Raw genomic sequence first — 18,868 nt, forward strand, 5'->3', positions numbered from 1 at the left:
TTGTCCTTGGCGACACCATCCTATGTCAAATAACTACTGTTGTTGAATGCGATTTTTTAAACCTTACAACTTTTGTCTAAAATATTTTTTTCTAAAATGCATCGTTTATGACATATTTGGGTGTATCCAGACTTTTGGTCCACTCTGTATATATATGTATATGTATATATATATGTATATATGTGTATATATATATATATATATATATATATATATATATATATATATATATATATATTGGTAAAAGTGGAGTTTAGGAGACCCACCTCCGATGACCTTATCCTTAACCTACCTCCTTTAGGCTACCGGCATTTTTTCATTAAAAAAGTGGTTTTTTTTCTAAACAATTTTTCTATATAAGTAACATACACATGGCGCAGAATTTTGAGATTTGTACAAAGCTACAAAAGTGGCTTTCCCGGTAGTCTAAAGATTAATATATATTATCAAAGACACGCTACTGACATTAGCGAGGTACTGACATTAAAGAGGTTTTAGCCGTTCATTGTACGTTAAAAAATTATTAACAATAGAAGTTTCGGTAATTATTTAAATTAGAGGAAACATCTCCTCCTTGATATACAGGGTGCGTCAGGTATTTCAGGACATATTAACTTTAAAACTAAAATTTGTATATTTCTTAGAAAACTTATTGTATTTTAATGAAGTTTTTACAGCAAAGTAAATGATTCGTAGGTTATACAGTTATTCGATAAAATCGCCTTCAGCGGCAATAACAGCTTCAATTCTGTGCCGAAAACGTTTGCACGCCCGAATCAAATGATCCTCGTCCATATGCGTCATTCACTCTGGTAATAGCTGCTCTGAGGGAATCAAGCGTGTTATGCGGATATTTATTGGTCTTCCGTTCAACAACGCCCCATACGTAGTAATCTAAATGATTAAGATCCGGGTAGCTAGGTGGCCACATGTTTAGGGTTATGTAATTATGCAGATTCTCGGATATCCAATCTTGCGTCGTCATGGCTTTATGTGAACGAGCAGAGTCCTGTTGGAATACGTATGGCCTCTCACCACGCACGCTATCTATCCAAGGTTTCACAACTGCTTCCAAAACCTCAATGTAGGCAGCAGCATTCACCCGAAGCTCTTGAGGGAAGAAGTGGGGTGGCATGACGTGTCCTTCATTGCTCACCACTCTCAAAACTATGACAGTTGCCGGAAACTTTGTGTGCATAACATGAGGAACATCTGAAGGATCTGCACATAGCCACCTATTATTTCGTCGGTTTATTTTTTGATCCTGCTCAAAATTTTTTTCGTCAGAATAAAACCAGAGCATATCCGAGATTTCAGGATGTTTTAACTTGTTTAAAAGTTGTGGTGCCCGGATGAATCGCTGTTCTCGAGTTTGTGCAGACATAAACTGACCTTTGCGCATCACGTAGGATTTATACCGGATGTCTTCGTGGACAATGCGACGGATTGTGCACTCAGAAACTTGAAGATCTCTCGATATGGCCCATATGGACTTTGAAGGGTCTTCATCAATAATGCCTTGGACTTGCTGCACAAACAGTGATGTTCTAACTGTGTCTGAACGTGCTTTGTTTCGTGTCTGAACGTAAATGTTTTTTGCGCTTGGCAACACTTTCCCCATTGCCATCAGATACTTGTAACTCTCGACGAACTTTGTGAACAAACGATCGGGCGACATTCAAAAATTGGGAGATTTCAAGATCGCTGTGATTCGCGTGTATAGCGACGATAACAGCGTGTCTTTTCATTTCCTGAGTCAACTTATTGTCCTCTATTTATGATTTGAAAAGAAAAATAAAAAAAAAACTTGCTACGAAGTGGCAAACACATGTGAGTGTCCTTAAATACTTGACGCACCTTGTATAGTATCAAGAATACATCTCTGAATAACATTTAAACAGTTTTATGCGTCTCTTATTGTTTGATAAAAAGTTATTAAACATTTTTTTTTATATGAGGACTTTGAATAAGTTTTCGCTGATTTTTCGTGAAAATTAATGCTTTATTTAAAAAAGGCGTAAAAAACATGTCATTGAAAGTATTGTCCATCGCTAGCCACTACTTTTTCACATCTTTCTGGCAGCATTTGAATTCCACGTCGGAAAAACGACACGTCTTTTGAAGCTATCCAAGAGTCGACCCATTTTTTGTCATCTTCATAAGAATGGAAGTGCTGCTCAGCCAGGCCATCGATCGGAACAAGTGATAATCGGAAGGGGCAATGTCTGGTGAATACGGCGGGTGGGGTAGGATTTCCCCTTTAAGCGTTTACAAGTAGGTTTTCACCGGTTGTGCAACATGTGGTCGAGCGTTGTCATGTTGCAAAATCACTTTGTCGTGTCTCTGCTCGTATAGAGGCCGTTTTTCCTTCAATGCTCGGCTCAAACTCATCAATTGTAGTCAATAACGATCTCCCGTAATGGTTTCGTTCGGTTTAAGCAGCTCATAATAAACTACACCCAGCTGATCCCACTAAATGCAAAGCAGAAGCTTCGAACCATGGATATTCGGCTTTGCCGACGATGTTGATGCATAGCCGGGCTTACCCCACGATCTTCTACGCTTAAGGTTATCGTAGTGTATCCACTTTTCATCGCCAGCCACCATACGATGCAAAAAACCTATCCTTTTCTCCCGTTGAAGCAGCTGTTTACACGTGAAAAGACGCCGTTCGACGTCTCTCGGCTTCAACTCGTACGGCATCCAATGTCCTTGCTTTTGAATCATTCCTAATACTTTCAAACGTTTTGAAACTGTTGTGTGATCAACTCCTAATGATTTTGCAAGTTCAACTAGCGTCTGACATGAGTCTTCATGAAATAATGCCTCCAATTCTTCGTCTTCAAACTTTTTCGGTACGCCAGAGCGTTCTTTATCTTCAACATCAAAATCATTATTTTTGAAGCGTCTAAACCAATCTCTGCATGTTGTTTCCGACAGTGCATGGTCGCCGTAAGTTTCAACAAGAATTCTGTGTGCTTTAGCTGCAGATTTTTTTTGAATAAAGTAGTGCAGTAAAATTCCCCGCAAATACTCTTTTTTTGACACGAAACTTGACATGTTTAACAGTATAAAAAAAAGTTGTTTACACTTCGGCGAAATGACATAGACTGAATTTCAAGCTTGCTTATAATACTTTCTTATAGATATGTTTCCATCTTAAACTACACGCACGCAATTCTGGTAACGCCATTTGTTGGAAAACAGCGAGAACTTATTTAAGGTCCTGATAAATGAAACATAATTTTTGTACACAGTGTATATGGAAATGTGGGAAACAGTTCACGTACATACCCGGAAGATTGGCGGAACCTCTCTCCCCGCATCCCCTTCCCAAAAAACTAACCCTAACTTGACCCATCATATACGGTTTACACGGATATAACGAGGCATAGTGCGTTCGATAGCCATAATATAGAGTATCGAAATCCTAAAAAGGTTTGAATGAATGGGCCTTTATTTCCGAAATATTGTGATGCAAAGTGAGAGTTATGGAGCCGTGTCACATATAAGGCATAACATAGCAGGGCTTCACTGAAGCGGCGTAGCTGAATATGAAAATAATGTAATATGTAAATATACTATTTACAATCATTGTAGACATAATGTGTTGAACGTTTTGCACTGTGCATAATATGGAAAAAAATAAATATATAATTCGAATAAAGTAGTCGTACATGGGCAAAGAAGTATCTCAGCAAACACGTTATATCGTCAAGTAGGAAATTACAACAGACATGTATGTTTAGATATTTGTTTAGATATTTGAGGCTTTCATATGTATGTTGTATGTTACGTGTTATATTGTGTTTGGGTTTACTTCTCTGCCCATGAACGATTATCTTGTTTGAATTATATATTTATTTTTTTTCATATTATGCATAGTGCAAAACGTTTAACACATTATGTCTACAATGATTCTAAATAACACATTTTCACATTATTTTTCATTACCGCGACGTGACACTGCCCTAATTGCTCACATAACAATTACATCGACATAGAAATACAAAATATTTATACTACAGATATAAATATATGTTAAACAGTACGAAAAAAAAAACATTGCACGCCATCACCTCGTCAGCCGGACTCGAACGCTCGCCGCCGACCCAAAAAGGATAAGCGCAAGAGCCTTAGTCTGCTCAGCTACGCTGCTCAACTCAGCTGCTGCTGAAAAGCCCTGCTATGTTTTGCGGGACGGCTCTATTACTTTCACTTTGCATCGCAAACGAAGGTTCATTCACCCAAATTGTTTTAAGGTTTTGATACTCTATATTACGGCTATAGAACGCGCTATGCCTCATTCTGAAATCAATTTTGCAATTTTCATCATCTTGTTAGAATATTTCATTAGATAAGTTAGATTAGGTTAGAGTTAGTTTTTTTTGCAAGGGGAGGTGCGGGGAAAGGGGCAAAGCCCTTCCGCCGCACATATACATGTATTATTTAACATATTTCCATATACATTGTGTGCAAAAATTACATTCCATTTATGAGAATAATTTTTTAATAACTTTTTAACAAACAAAGAACGTCGCATAAAACCTTTTGAATGTTATTCAGGGATAATATCTTGATAGCATGTGTCAAGGAGGAGCTCATCGGAGGTGGCTCCCCTAATGTAAGAAATTACCGAAATTTCATAAATAGAACGTAATTTGCCGACACCGTGTATACATATTTAAGCAATGATATATACGTGTTCTATATAGTATATTTATCGTACTCGAAATTTATATTGTTTTGATTTTTTCTATTGTGTATCTTCTTATTTGATATGTTTGGTTCTGTATTATTACTCTCAGTTGCTATTTTGTCGTTCAACTAATTGGTCGCTTGAACAAATTCAAAAGTTACATAAATTTTGAAAATGCATTTATAAATGAATATTTACATATGACGTATAATTTCGAATCTTTATGGAATTTCTTATGTGAAAAAAATCGTTTGGAATAAAATAATGTATCCGCAATAAAAAATTGTTAAAAATAATTAATTTACTTGAAAATATAAGATTACCTAACACTAACAAGGGAAGCCTACACCCTCTGAGACACCGATTTCGCTGTAATTGCGCAAGTATGTAGTATTAGTAGAGTAGTATTAAAAACTAATCGAAGATGCACAACTCAAGCAAAGTCGAGAAAAAACGTTTTAAAGTTTCGCGCGGTACTTAAGTATAGTAATAGTAGCTCGGTGACCAAGTGGCGGCGGTGGCAAAGCAGAATAGGCGAAGCGCTACGGGCAGATCACTGGTTCGAGTCCAGTCTGGTTTTATTTTTTCTGCATACATTTAGTTTATTACTGTAATAAGAAAAATATAAAAAATATTTAATAATGCGCACGAAAATCAGTGACATCGTCGGACATTTTGCTTGTAGTGTGACACTGTAAACGAGACACTGTAAATATAAAAGTATATATATGTGCATGCATGTAGACGACGCAATAAATTATTACAATACATACGTAATGCAAATGTTTATTTATTTTACAATTATAAAAATACAAAATATCTTCCGATCTTCATTAGTTAATCTCTCATGCACATCTTCCTCCATTTATTTTTTTATGCTCCCAATAGATGGACCCGGTAAATTTTCCATATTTTTGGCACAAACTTTAGACACAATTCAGTCTCCACGTATAGACAAGCGTCCTCGATGAAAGTCAATGGTAGACTAACGGTTTCTAGAATCGCAGATTCTAGTGCGCAGGGTCGGTCCCTCTACGAAAGTTGCCATAGGATCAAAGAAAGACTCTTTGTTCGCATTTGTTATTTACATATAAAGGAAACTAGCTTTCAAGGATCATATCCACAGGTATAAAACATTAAATTGTAAAACGAAGTGGAACTTATGCTCTACGAAACTTCTAACGGCAATACGAATATATTCAAAGACGTTTATTACAAATTATTTTATAATAACCATGCATAAATTACATATATAAAATAGTTGCGTTGACGGATTTTTACTGTATTTTGTATTTTTATACTTGTGAAATAAATAGACATGTGCATTACGTATGTATTGTAATAATTTATTGCGCCGTCTACATGCATGCATATATATATATATATATATTTTTTATATTTACAGTGTCTGGTTTGCATCACACTGCAAACAAAATGTCCGACGATGTCACTGATTTTCGCGCGCATTATTATATATTTTATATATTTTTCTTATTACAGTAATAAACTAAATGTATGCAAAAAAAAAATAAAACCAGACTGGATTTGAACTAGCGGTCTGCAGACTCGTAAGCGTTTCGCCTATTCTGCTCTGCCACCACCGCCGCTTAGTCACCGAGCTACCATTACTGTACTTAAATAGCGAGCGAAATTTTAAAGCGTTTTTTCTCGACATTGCTTGAATTGTGCATCATCTCCGGTTAGCGTTTAATACTACTCTACTAATACTATATACCTGCGCAATTACAGCGAAATCGCAGTCCCAGAGGGTGTATGCTTCCCTTGTAAGTATAATACTCTAACAAGGAGATGTCATAACCTGTTAAATCGATTTCTGAACAAGTTATAGCATGTTTGCTAGCTGCGATATTGAGCATCAATATCCTAACGGAGGTATCCTAACGGATATCCTAACGGATATCCTAACGGTTTATTGTGCTAATAAACGTTTGTTTGTAAGAAATTACAGTATAAATTTGGCTCGTGGGACTGTATCGCACATATGGCTAAAGTTACGGCTGTCTTTCAACGAGGCGGCGTGGCTGAGCAGACTGAGACTCCCTTTTTTTTAGGCAAAGGAAATGTATTACGCACGCCCCCAGGGGGGACAGGACCTCCCCGAGGGCAGTGTGGGACACTCCCCCTCTCCGTCAAAACCTGGGGGAAGGAGCCAACCCACTAAAACCTCTGCCAGGGCTCATTGCGGCCGTCGTGAGGGCGCCCCGGGAACCGCTTGCGCATAACTTCCGGGACGCCCTCGGCCGCCGGGCGGGTCGTTCAGGCAAACCCGCCCCCTCGTTACTGCGCGGGAGGGGGAGGTAGAACCACCCCCGGCCACTCCTTGCCTTCTCCCGGCGACAAGACGTGGCCCCTCCCCGTCTCGCCGCTTCTATCTATCCGGGGTATCGGGGACCGGGTCGCTCCTGTACGACCCGGCCCACCCAAACGGTCCTGACCGTGGTCTCCCGGGAGGAGTGGGCGATACGCCCCTCTCTCCTTACGGTCAGGACGCGCCGTACTCTGGGAGGGGAGTCAGTGGTCCCCGTGCGAGTGGGAGAACTGCATCCTTCCCATCCCGGAGGCGTCTAGTCATGCTCCGCGTGACTGGGAGGGGGGAGGGGGGGTTGCGCGATGCGTTCCCGCCTCCTGGTAGTACGCCCCCGGGCCCTTCGCCGGTTGATGACGCCGACTGGGCCCGGTCCATCCGTAGGTACACCAGGGGAGGGGACGTTTGGCGTGTCGTCCCCTCCCCGCCTGCGGGTGTGCCACCCTTCTATGCCGCGTAGGTGTGCGACTGGGAGAGGCGCCCGCTCCTCCTCGGGCGCCTCTCCTCGTCTCGCGAGGTAGCCTTGCTCTGTCTGTCGCCGCATCCTGCTTTCTCCTTCTGCAACATCACAGTGTCGTAGAAAGAGATGACGGTGGACCAGCCCTTGTCTTCCCCTAGGGAGAGAGGTTTCCCCGACCAGGATGCTCTATAGCCCAGGAGGAACAATGCTCCAGGGTGTGTTGCGCCGAGTCTACTTCAGCTCTACAGTGGTGGCAGCGGGAAGTGTGCTCCCTTCCTATCCTATGCAGGTACTCACCGAAACAACCATGTCCGGTGAGTATCTGTGTTGTCCGGAAAGACAACTCTCCGCGGGCCCTGTCTACCCATTCTTGTAGACAGGATGGCCTCGGCGACCCGATATCCAGAGCGGCCCGTCGTCCCCTCCAGGTGTATTTGCCACTTAAGGAGGAAGCGTTGACGAGCCTGCCTCTTGGCCGTTCCAATGACCCTGGCCAGGTATTCATGGTCTCCCCCTCTGAGAAGCTCCTTGACACGCCGATAATTTTCGTTGTGCATCAGCGCAAGGAGCTCCAACGGGGGGAGACCGGCCAGGACCGGCGTCATATGCGACGTTGTCGTGTACGCTCTGGCCAGACGGATGGCGATCCACCGCTGAGAGCGATGGACCAGGAAAATAATTCCCTGGCTTTTCTCCATCTCGCCCGACCAGATCGGGGCCCCGTAAAGGATCACGGAGTGGACGACGCCGGCATACAGTCGCCTTGCCTTTCTCTACGGACCGCCGAAGTTGGGCAGAAGATTGCCTAAGGCACCAGCCACTCTGCTCAACTTTGAAGACCAGAAGCTCGAAGTGCTTCTGAAACCCCCATGTGCCATCCAAGATGAGTCTCAGATACTTGATCGTGGAAGTTTGGATCGTGTTATGATTCTAAATAACACGATCCAAACTTTATACTTTATACTGTAATTTCTTACAAACAAAGACCTATTGGCACAAACCCCGTTAGGATGTTGATGCTCAGCATTGCAGCTAGCGAACGTGCTATGACTTGTTCAGAAATCGATTTAGCATCTCCTTGTAAATATAATACTCTAACAAGGGGAGGACCAGGTAGTGCACTCATGGACTTTACTCAACTTCAGATATGTTTTATTACTAACCTCCCATTAATTCGTGGACAAGTGGCATGATGCAATACTCAAGCATTCGCGAGAAATTTGCATCGAAAGTTTCTCATGCACTTTCTATACCGAATTAGCGAAGAAGTTTAGTAGATAGCGGCATAACGCAGGGGATAAGACTAGACGCAAGACTAGAACGTTGTACGTTGTATGTTCGAATCCTAATTTTTCTAATTTCTTTTTCTTTTTTTATCTACATTTACAAAATATTGCAATATATGAACACATGTGGAGTAAAAGAATTATTATTTAATAATTATTAAATTTAATGTTAATACTTTAAATGTAATATTTTATATTCGCATACTTTAGCGCCTGTAACCATACGAATAGTATCGATTCACAATACAATTAAAGACTCCTAATCATTTTTAAATCTACTTTATTTTTATATAACGGAATTCTCTTTGGTATCCTGTTTGGAAGGTGTACAAATTTTTGGATGATAATCATCAAGAAAACCCAATGTTACTTTACATCAATCACATTGAATAAAGCTTACAAACATATGGTTTTTAAAAATTTGTTAGAGAGAAGCACGTTATTTACATAAAAAAAATACTCTTTTCGATAATTAATTTGGATTATACGACACGTTATAAACGTTCGATTGACAATGAAGTGAAACAGCCAAATTTAAAGCAAGTGCTACCCGTGTCTCTACTTCCCTCTATCAGATAGAAAATAATGGTTTCCGCAGGTAACAGATATAACTGCTTCATAATCGATTTTTCGGCAACAGAAAAACTTCCACAGCAGTAGAAATGCCCTGACTAGTCATGTAATATAATGTAAAAGTAAAATTTCCTGCAGAATTTTTAAATTTAAAAATTATTTTGGAGTCTTTAATTGTATTGCAAATCGATACTACTCGTATGATTACAAGCGTTAAAGTAATATAAAATACTACATTTAAAGTATTAATATTAAATTTAATAATTATTACATAATAACTTTTTCTTCCACATGTGTTCACATATTGCAATATTTAAATGTAGATAACAAAATTTTAAAAATTAGAAAAATTAGGATTCGAACATGCAACGTAGCGTTCTAGTCCTGTGTTTTATCCGTTGCCGCTATCTACTAAACCCTTTTACTAATTCGGTATAGAAGGTGCATGAGAAACTTTCGTAGCAAATTTCTCGCGAATGCTTGAGTATTGTATTGAACCACTTTTGTATTGTATTGTCCACGAATCAGTAGGGGGTTAGTACTAAAACATATCTGAAGTTGAGCGAAATCCATGATTGCACTACCTGGTTCTCCCCTTGTAAGTATAATACTTTTAGTTACTATTAAATTGATGTATGTAAAACAGTACACGTATATGCTCGGGAGAACTGTGCCCCTTCTTCCGCGCATATACGTGTACTATTTACTGTATTTCTATGTATATATTATGTATAAAATATACACATAGGCATATACATGCAATATTTATCTGATTTAATATATGTAATTTCGAAAAGTTTTAGTCATCCAATTTCTTTTGTTAATAACTTCTTAATAAATAATAAACGACGGATAAAATCTTTTTAATATTTCTCAGGAGGGTGAGTTTCTATAATATACACCAACATGAAGACCATCAGAGATGGGTCCCATAAAAACTCCACTTTTACCCAAATATTAAATATATGTATGCAGTTCGGCATAATAGCTTTAGCATTTACAGAATCTAGTTCCAAACAAATTTTCTAGTTACATGCAATATGTCTACATATTCATGTATTGTAACTGTTAGTTATTTCGAGGAAGTAACTTTCAGAAATATCAATAGTCAGAATAATCAATAGTCATAATGTACGAATAAGTACATATATTACGCGTAATTGATAAATTCGTTTGGAACTAGGATTAAACTAGTAAGTGTTAAGGCTTTGATGCTGGAATATATACGACAATAGTGACGATAATAACAATAGGGATCACAACGATAACGAAATGACGGTGACGATGACGAATATGGTGACGTCGAGGTCTAAAACTGTTTAGACAAAAGTCATGCGATTTTTTATAAAAAATAAAATGGGCTAAAAAGTTTTTTTCTATTTCCAATAGTTACAGAGATAGCAAAAAGGACATGAAACTTTGAGGTGTAGTTTCATCCCTTAAATCTGAGCCATTGTCGATAAAAAAATATGGGTCTCTTATTTTTTACCATTCTATAAATATGCCAAGTTTCATCGAAATCGGAGACATACACTTCGTGAATATTCTTTGTGAGTAACTTTTGAGAGGTTTTAGCCGTCGATAATTAGTCATTAAAAAGTTATGAACAAAAGAAATTTTTTTAAACACGATGTAGTTTTATTTATGTATATTAAAAAATAAAGTAAATATAGCAAACAGTACACGTATATGCACGAGGGAGGGACTCCATCCCTGCACATATACATTTATTGTTTATTATATTTCTATTTATAATTGCCAGTGTTAGATCTATTTATAACATGTACACTTTCAAAACTTTAAAGTCGAATATCTCCGAATATGCGACCCCTACATAGTTTTATAAGAAAAAGTTACTCAGAGTTTTATTCTTTATAAAATATTTCAAAAAAAAAAAAAATCGATAGTGTTACCTTTTATGCAGTTTTATCGACGTCGATAATGATTGCAACAATGATCACGACAACGACGGCAAGAGCGATGACGATGACGACAGCGATTAAGACAATAACGACGACGATGATGATCATAGTAACATTGATTATGATAGTAACAACAGCCATAACCATGAAGATCACAATAATGGAGAAAACATTCCCATATGCGTCGAAATCTTATGTATATACGATGACACCGACGGCAAGAGCGACGACGACGATGACCACGATGATGTTTACTACGATGACAACAGCAAGCGCGACTACGGAGACAATCACGACGGATATAACGTTCTCATATGTCATATTTTATGTATATATATTGAAACACAATACATATGTATTTCTTATGTGTACATATTTAAACATATGCTTCACGCAGTTGTAAAACTGTTTAAAAATATGCAGGAAAATGTGTGCGTTTTTACGTACACTTATATTACCATACATCCAAATATATTTGTACATATGCACGAAAGGACAAACTATGCGGCTTGAAGGACAAACTCACTTTGTGTGTACATTTGTACGTGTAATACTGAATTTTTTCACCTATGAGATTTCGAGACTTCAGGATTAGCCGCATCGACTCATGTGTCGTAAGATACAAGCGCATCGAGACTAATCGTCCATGTTTAGCTTGTAATTTCTATCTGTCTAACTTGTTATTTTCTGTGTTTATTATGTTTGGCCCGAATAGCAGATTCAGGTAGCTTGTTATTCTCTGAATTCTGCAGAAGTTCTATCAGTAGCGTGAAACAAAGAATGGAAAGATGTCTTCATCAAGGTGGCAGACACTTTGAACATCTATAATTATCTTTTCATTTCTGAGGGATATTAAATTTTTTTCAAGTAAAAGTTGTTTTTTTTTAAAGCTCTATTCAACGATACTCATACTGCCTTATGTTGACATTAAAAAATTTGAAGTTACCTTCAGTTTCTGATATTTCCGAGAGTTTCCCAAAAATGAAAATATTATTATCAGAAACTTCAGATAGGCTTTTATGGTAAACATGTGTTCCCAACTTTTTAACACTATCCAATTTCAAAATAAAAACAGAATTAACACTGGCAAACAGAATTTTTGGGAAACTCTCGGAAATATCAGAAACTGAAGGTAACTTCAAAGTCTGAAACATCTTATATATTATTTGTTATAAAACCCGAATATTGTGTATACTATAAAAGTTTGTGGATGAAAATTAATGTAAAAACATTGAAATGACCAATAGAAATCATAGCGGAAGTATTTGTTTATATATTATATATAATTTAAAAAAAAATATAACATAAGACACACTAGTACAATGAATTTTATTCTTTTGAATGTATAATAGATTGTATAACGAACTGTACTTTCACATGTAAATAGATCAAATAACAGTTAAGATTATTGTTATAGGCTGTTTTTATAATCAGTATTCTTACGAGTATTGATCATCGTAAAGTACACAACATTATACTTAAAATAATTAAATCATTTTAATATTTAAATCATTTTAATAATTAAATCATAATTTATTATTATTCTTTATTATACAGGGTGTCCCGCATAAGGGACAAGAAGAAAAATATAAATAGAACAAATAAAAATAAACAAATATTGTATAGGTTATTTTTCAAACAACCACGTAAGATTTCGAGTTATTAAATAAAATAGATGAACAAATCAGAACGCGCGTCGCTGCAGGCGGGACATAAGGCTTGCCGCGGTCGGCGAAGAAAATAGACGAGCGCACACGTACACACGGAGCTACTCATTTTCGTATGCCAAACGGCCCACCTCTCTGGTCTATAAGATAGGCTTGCGAACAATCGTCCATTTTTTTCGCCGGCTGCGGCGAGCTGTATGTCCCGCCTGCCGCGTCGCTGCGCTCTGATATGCCCAACTATTTTAATTAATATCTCGAAATTTTACGTGGTTATTTGAAAAATGATCTATACAATATTTGTTTATTTGTTCTATCTTTTATCTATTCTATCTATATTTTTTTTCTTGGACGCCTTATGCGGGACACCCTGTATATAAATAATCAATATTGCGTGATTGTTAGTATTTCTGCTACAAAGAATAATAAAAATTAATGAAATTTTAAAATACAGTGGTTACTAAAAAATAATAGTGGTTACTAAAGAAAAAAAAGAATTAATATTCCGGATATCTGAATTCTTTATCTCTTCCCTCCTCTCTCTCTCCCTTTCCTTCTTTCCCTCTCTCTCTCTCTCTCTCATCGACTGCAGATGAAAAAGTATAACACGCTCAGCGATCGCACTTTATTGCTTGCTGAGACTAATAACAACAATTGTAAGTTATAACATAGTTTAAATATAATGTCTATTACAGCAGTAACTATCGGTGCTTTTGATGTCGCAGTTATGTGATAAAATGACCTATCTCTATGTCTTTGTTTAGAAAGACACAAAGTTTTAAAATATAATAATTTCATTGTTATAGAGTTAGTCGTAAGGATATTTATCTAAGAAATTGTTGAAATAAACATATCATTCAGAAATTAAGATTTTGAAATTGAAAAATAAATATAATTGATATTATTGAGCAAATAAGTATTTTAAACCTTATTACACGAGTTAAAGATTTTGCTGAATATAATAAGCAAAATTTATAAATAAAAATTAGACCATATTTTATAACTGACTTAATGTGTCTACTTCAAATATAGAATTGTATTATATGCTCTTATGAAAAAGTACTACTAGTGGCACTATTAGAACTATAGCACTAATGATATTTATAATGCTATAGTGACACTATTAGTAACACGGTTAGTGGTAATAGTTCTAGTAGTTACTTTTAAAACGTTAAAAACAATGGGTTAAGTTCACTTTTTTTTATTAAAAAAACGTTTTTTCAAATTTTTTGGAAAAAAGTTTTAAAAATATTTAATAAACGTTTTTGAAATATTTATTAAATGTTTATGTGAACATTTATAAATATTATAAAAATATAAATATTTTTCTTTTTTCTTGAATTTTTCTTAAATTTTCCACTTTATTGTTTCACACGCTATTTAATTCAATTTAAATTGTACTTCGAAAATTTGCTTACCAATGTTGGGACTCAAACCTGAGACCTCTACTTCTTGAGTCGTTCACCTTATCCATTGCCTCACTGTCACTTTCACCGAGAGACACTTTATATTATATACATATGGTATATCCATGTACGAAAAAAATGATTTATTAAAAAAAAAGAATAGTTCTTTTTAAATGTAAAAAGTATGTTTGAAAAATAAATATTAAATCAATTAACACTAAAGAAATATTTATTTAAATATTATTTTAAATGTTTGATTAATATAATACAAATATTAAATAAATTAAATAAACGTTTCTTTAAATATTATTTTAAATATTTTAATGTCAAATAAACGTTAAATAAATGTTATATCAATATTTTTCTTAAATCTTTAATTAAATGTTTAATAAATGTTATATAAACGTATAACAAATATTAAATAAATATTATTTTTATAATAAACTATATAATGTAATAACAATGAAAAATAAATATTTAAAAAACATTGTCTGCTGATTGGGTAGAAATGTAATTGTCATAGAAAATAAATTTTTGTACAGGAAAAATAATATTTAATAACCTTATAAACGTATTCCTGTAATAATATTTCATAGTTTTTTTATAGTAATAATAAAGTTTACATACTTATACACATCAGCTCATCAAGAGTAACTTATAATACTCGTATTACCACTATTGTCATTTGTAGTGTCACTTCTAACATTACTGGTGTCACTAATAATATCACTGCTAATACTAGTAATGTCACTATCAGCACTAATAGTGTTACAATTAATGTCACTACTATGTAGTACTATTAATGTCACTACTAGAGTCATTAACAGTGCCACTATTAACATTAATAGTGTCACTATCAGCTCTAATAGTGTAACTAACAGTGTTATTATTAGCACTAATAGTGTCACTATTAGCACTAATAGTGACACTATTAGCACTAATAGTGAAATTATTAGTGACATTATTACCACTAATAGTATTTTTTTGTAAGGGTTGGCAAGAGCAAAGAGATATATGAATAAATGTTTATGTTTTTATTTATTTATTTGTTGAAGTTTTTACTTATTTGTCAAAAATTATACAATTACACAAATAAATACATAAATTACACAATATATATTACACAAATAAAATAATAAATTTTCTTAGAAAATTATTAGAAGAATTATTATTATTAGAAGAAAACCAAAAAAACTAATTTCTTTTGTGAGAACTAATATTATTGCATGTAAAAACAACACATATAAATTCATGTATAGTATCACCTCCCGAGCGCGAACATAACATGGCAGACAGCGCACTGGTCTACCGTGCTTAGGGATCCCGGGTTCGATTCGTGGCAGAACCGAAGAAATTTTTCATACGCTCGTGTTTTTCTCGGAAGAAAGCGGCAACCGACCGAGAGTATCTCTTGCCAAGAACACCTTTCATAATTATCTGTTGTATTCAACATCATTTGCCGTTCGAAATCGGCGTTAGGTCCCATATGCCTGTATATAATCAGCGTGCGCACCACAGATAAATGAAGAAAGGTCACCACATTTGGTTACAAGTAAAAGGACTAGAGAGAGAGAGAGAGAGACAGTATCACCCATGTTTATTTAATGTTTTACTTCTTGAGAGACAAATAAACAAGGAATAAATTTATTATGTTATACTATTTTTTACTATCTTGGTTTTTCTTTATTAATTTTCTTTGTTTATTTATGTACTTATATCAGAAAAAGTTGCTCCACTATATTACTGATTGTACCGTTTGCACATGCGCACTGGAAATTTATTCCTACATTCCTGGCTACTGTCGTGACTGGTTATACTTAAACTGTGGTTATTGTACAACTGAGCAAACGTCCAATTTTAATTGCAAAGTTTCAGTCTGTTAACAATGAATGCGATCTGGCCACGTCCAACGCAGAGTATGACTAAATCTAATATGACCTTGTATTGACAAATTGACAATTATCAACTGAAGAGGACCACATCCCATTGTCGAAACGTTTTGTAATTTGTAATTTATAATTTAATGAATATATAAATTAGCGCTTAATATCCGCACTTCGGCTCTTTAGTCCTTTTCTAAATCATATTTAATTGAAAATTTCCCAGATCCATGTACTCAAACCCTTTTACAGTGTTTTAATACTTAACACTATTTTTCGAATAAATTAAGACTCATTCCATTTCGCAATTTGTGCCATCTCCTTAATTATAACTAATGAAAAACATTAATTATTGTTTAATAAATATTAATTGTTTGAAATTATTTGCAGATTAATTACGATTAATTACATTTTTCATGCTATACATTTAAAACATCAATCTATTTTTAATAGGTATAATGTGATACTTATTGTATATTATATTTACGCGTTTCATGCGCAAATGGCATTTAAGAGTACATTTTCATTTTAAGCGTGGTAAATGATAATGTGAAAGGTGAATCTTTATTTATCGCTCATTGATTTACGCTCTGCATTTATAAGAATGCATCTGCCGTAGTGCATGCCACGTAGTTATGTACAATCGCGTAGCTGTGTACATGTAGTCTTTGGAATTACGCGACGATGCAGGTCAGGCAATGCGAGCGAGAAATTCTGAATGTAGTGTTGTGATCGGGCAGAATGAAACTGAGCAGGCAGAAAGCCAGCAACAGCAACAACTCGAGCAACATCAAGCGCAACAACAACAATTGATACAGCAGCAAAAGCTAGGTACAGAGAGATCTGCTGAAGCTGGCAGTAGACTGAGCAATGGGAGTCTCGATCCGGCTGATCAGGACTCAGCGGTGCGAGTAATAGACTTACAAGCCACTCTCGATAAACAGGTATGAATTCCGTATTTGTATTGTACAACAAAACAACTAGAAGTTGTCAACTATTAACAGAACTTCTCTCACAGGTAGCTCTCTGTCTATTTACACTAACATGTTTAAAAATTATTATTATTTTATAAGTTTAATTAAAATTATATAAATTCTATCTTCTACAACGCATTCCCCTCGTTTTCAATGCTATACCTCTAAAACTAACCTTTAAAACGGTTATACCGTTTTAAATTTTGCATGAATTATTCATTTGGTGCACAGCATTCACTGTAACATGTGAATTGAATAGAAAACGTATTGAGTAATATTTATTGTGTGTAATCCCAATACTGACTATTAAAATAATCGTGTTTAATTTTAATACTTTTAGCTTCTATTGCTCTAATACTTAGTAAAAATTAGTTTGTTTTACTGAAACCTGGTTTACATGCATTTTATTATATATTCGTTTCATTAGAATGCACGATCAGACCTTAAATAAATAATATTAGATACCATTTTCGTCTTGTAAAAAAAAAAAGAAAAAAATTACATAAAAACGGAATTATGTGAGATGTTAAACATACGATTAAATGTATAGATATGTAATTCAATTTGATATCAAATATAATATTAATTAATACGCTATGAAGCGCATAATATGAACTACTTTTTTAATTAATACTCTATCTTAAATGATAGCATGTTATGGAATGATTAATCAGTATTTGTATTAAACGTTTTATAATTGCATGACTAGTGGGTAAGAATAAGTTTTACATAAGTCAACATATATTCCTCGTTTAAAAAGTTTCGCTGATTTCTCTATACAGGGTGTCCCGCATAAGACATGCCAAAAGAAAAATATAAGTAGAACAGATAAAACTGAACAAAACTTGTAGAGGTCATTTTTCAAACAACCACGTAAAATTTCGAGATATTAATAAAAATAGTTGGACAAATTAGAGCGCGCGACGCGACGGGCGGGACATACGGCTCGCCGCGACCGGCGAAGAAAATGGATGATTGCTCGCGGGTCAATTTCATAGGCCAGAGAGGTGGGCCGTTTGCTAGCATATGGAAATGGAAAGCTCCGTATATGCGTCCGTATACGTGTGCACTCTGACGTCGGGCGACGAGTAACAGAAGGAGGTAGATATATGACGTTCCATCTCTTTCTCTCGTGCACACGTTATTCTTTTCACAGTGACCGTCACGGCAGCGATGCTGGGCACGCGGGCACTTCTACGTACAGAAAGAGGAACCAAGTACGCTTAACGCTTGAACTGTCAACATACATGTATAATGTACGCGCATGCATGGCTGCTTCTTGTGTACGTGCACTGTTAAATCTGTAATGTCAAATTAATATATTTGAGTAATTTAACTATTCCTATAAGTTGCCACTGCTCCTACTAAATATGTCGTTAATTTAACTAAGATAAGTAAGATAATGGAGTTAAATAATTTAACTTAAACACAATGTTTTGTGTTAAAATAGTAAATTTCGATACACATGATAATTAAAAGTAACTAAATATTATTGAAGTCAAGAAACTGATTTAAATTAGACTCTCAAATATTAAACAGTGTACGGGCCGCGTCTTCTGTTTGGTATCACACCGTGACCATCGCTGATTCGCCTGAGCGAGAGAAGAAGACAGAACGTCATACGTCTGTCTCCTTGTATTACCCGTTGCCCGACGTTCCGAGCACACACGTATTCGGA

The 18,868-nt window shown here is 35.7% G+C and overlaps 1 protein-coding gene across 1 annotated transcript in view; it reads left to right on the forward strand.

The window, feature by feature from the left end:
- LOC116850252 (liprin-alpha-1) overlaps positions 1-18,868 on the forward strand; it is a 655,857-nt gene that overhangs the window by 142,267 nt on the left and 494,722 nt on the right. The window contains exon 6 of the mRNA XM_032828294.1: positions 16,957-17,160. Within this exon, the coding sequence (XP_032684185.1) occupies positions 16,957-17,160 (204 nt within the window). The remainder of the gene's footprint in view (positions 1-16,956; positions 17,161-18,868) is intronic.

This window comes from Odontomachus brunneus, unplaced genomic scaffold, assembly GCF_010583005.1.
Source record: "Odontomachus brunneus isolate Ranch 3 - 2012 unplaced genomic scaffold, Obru_v1 Obru_scaffold_139, whole genome shotgun sequence".
NCBI lineage: Eukaryota > Metazoa > Arthropoda > Insecta > Hymenoptera > Formicidae > Odontomachus > Odontomachus brunneus.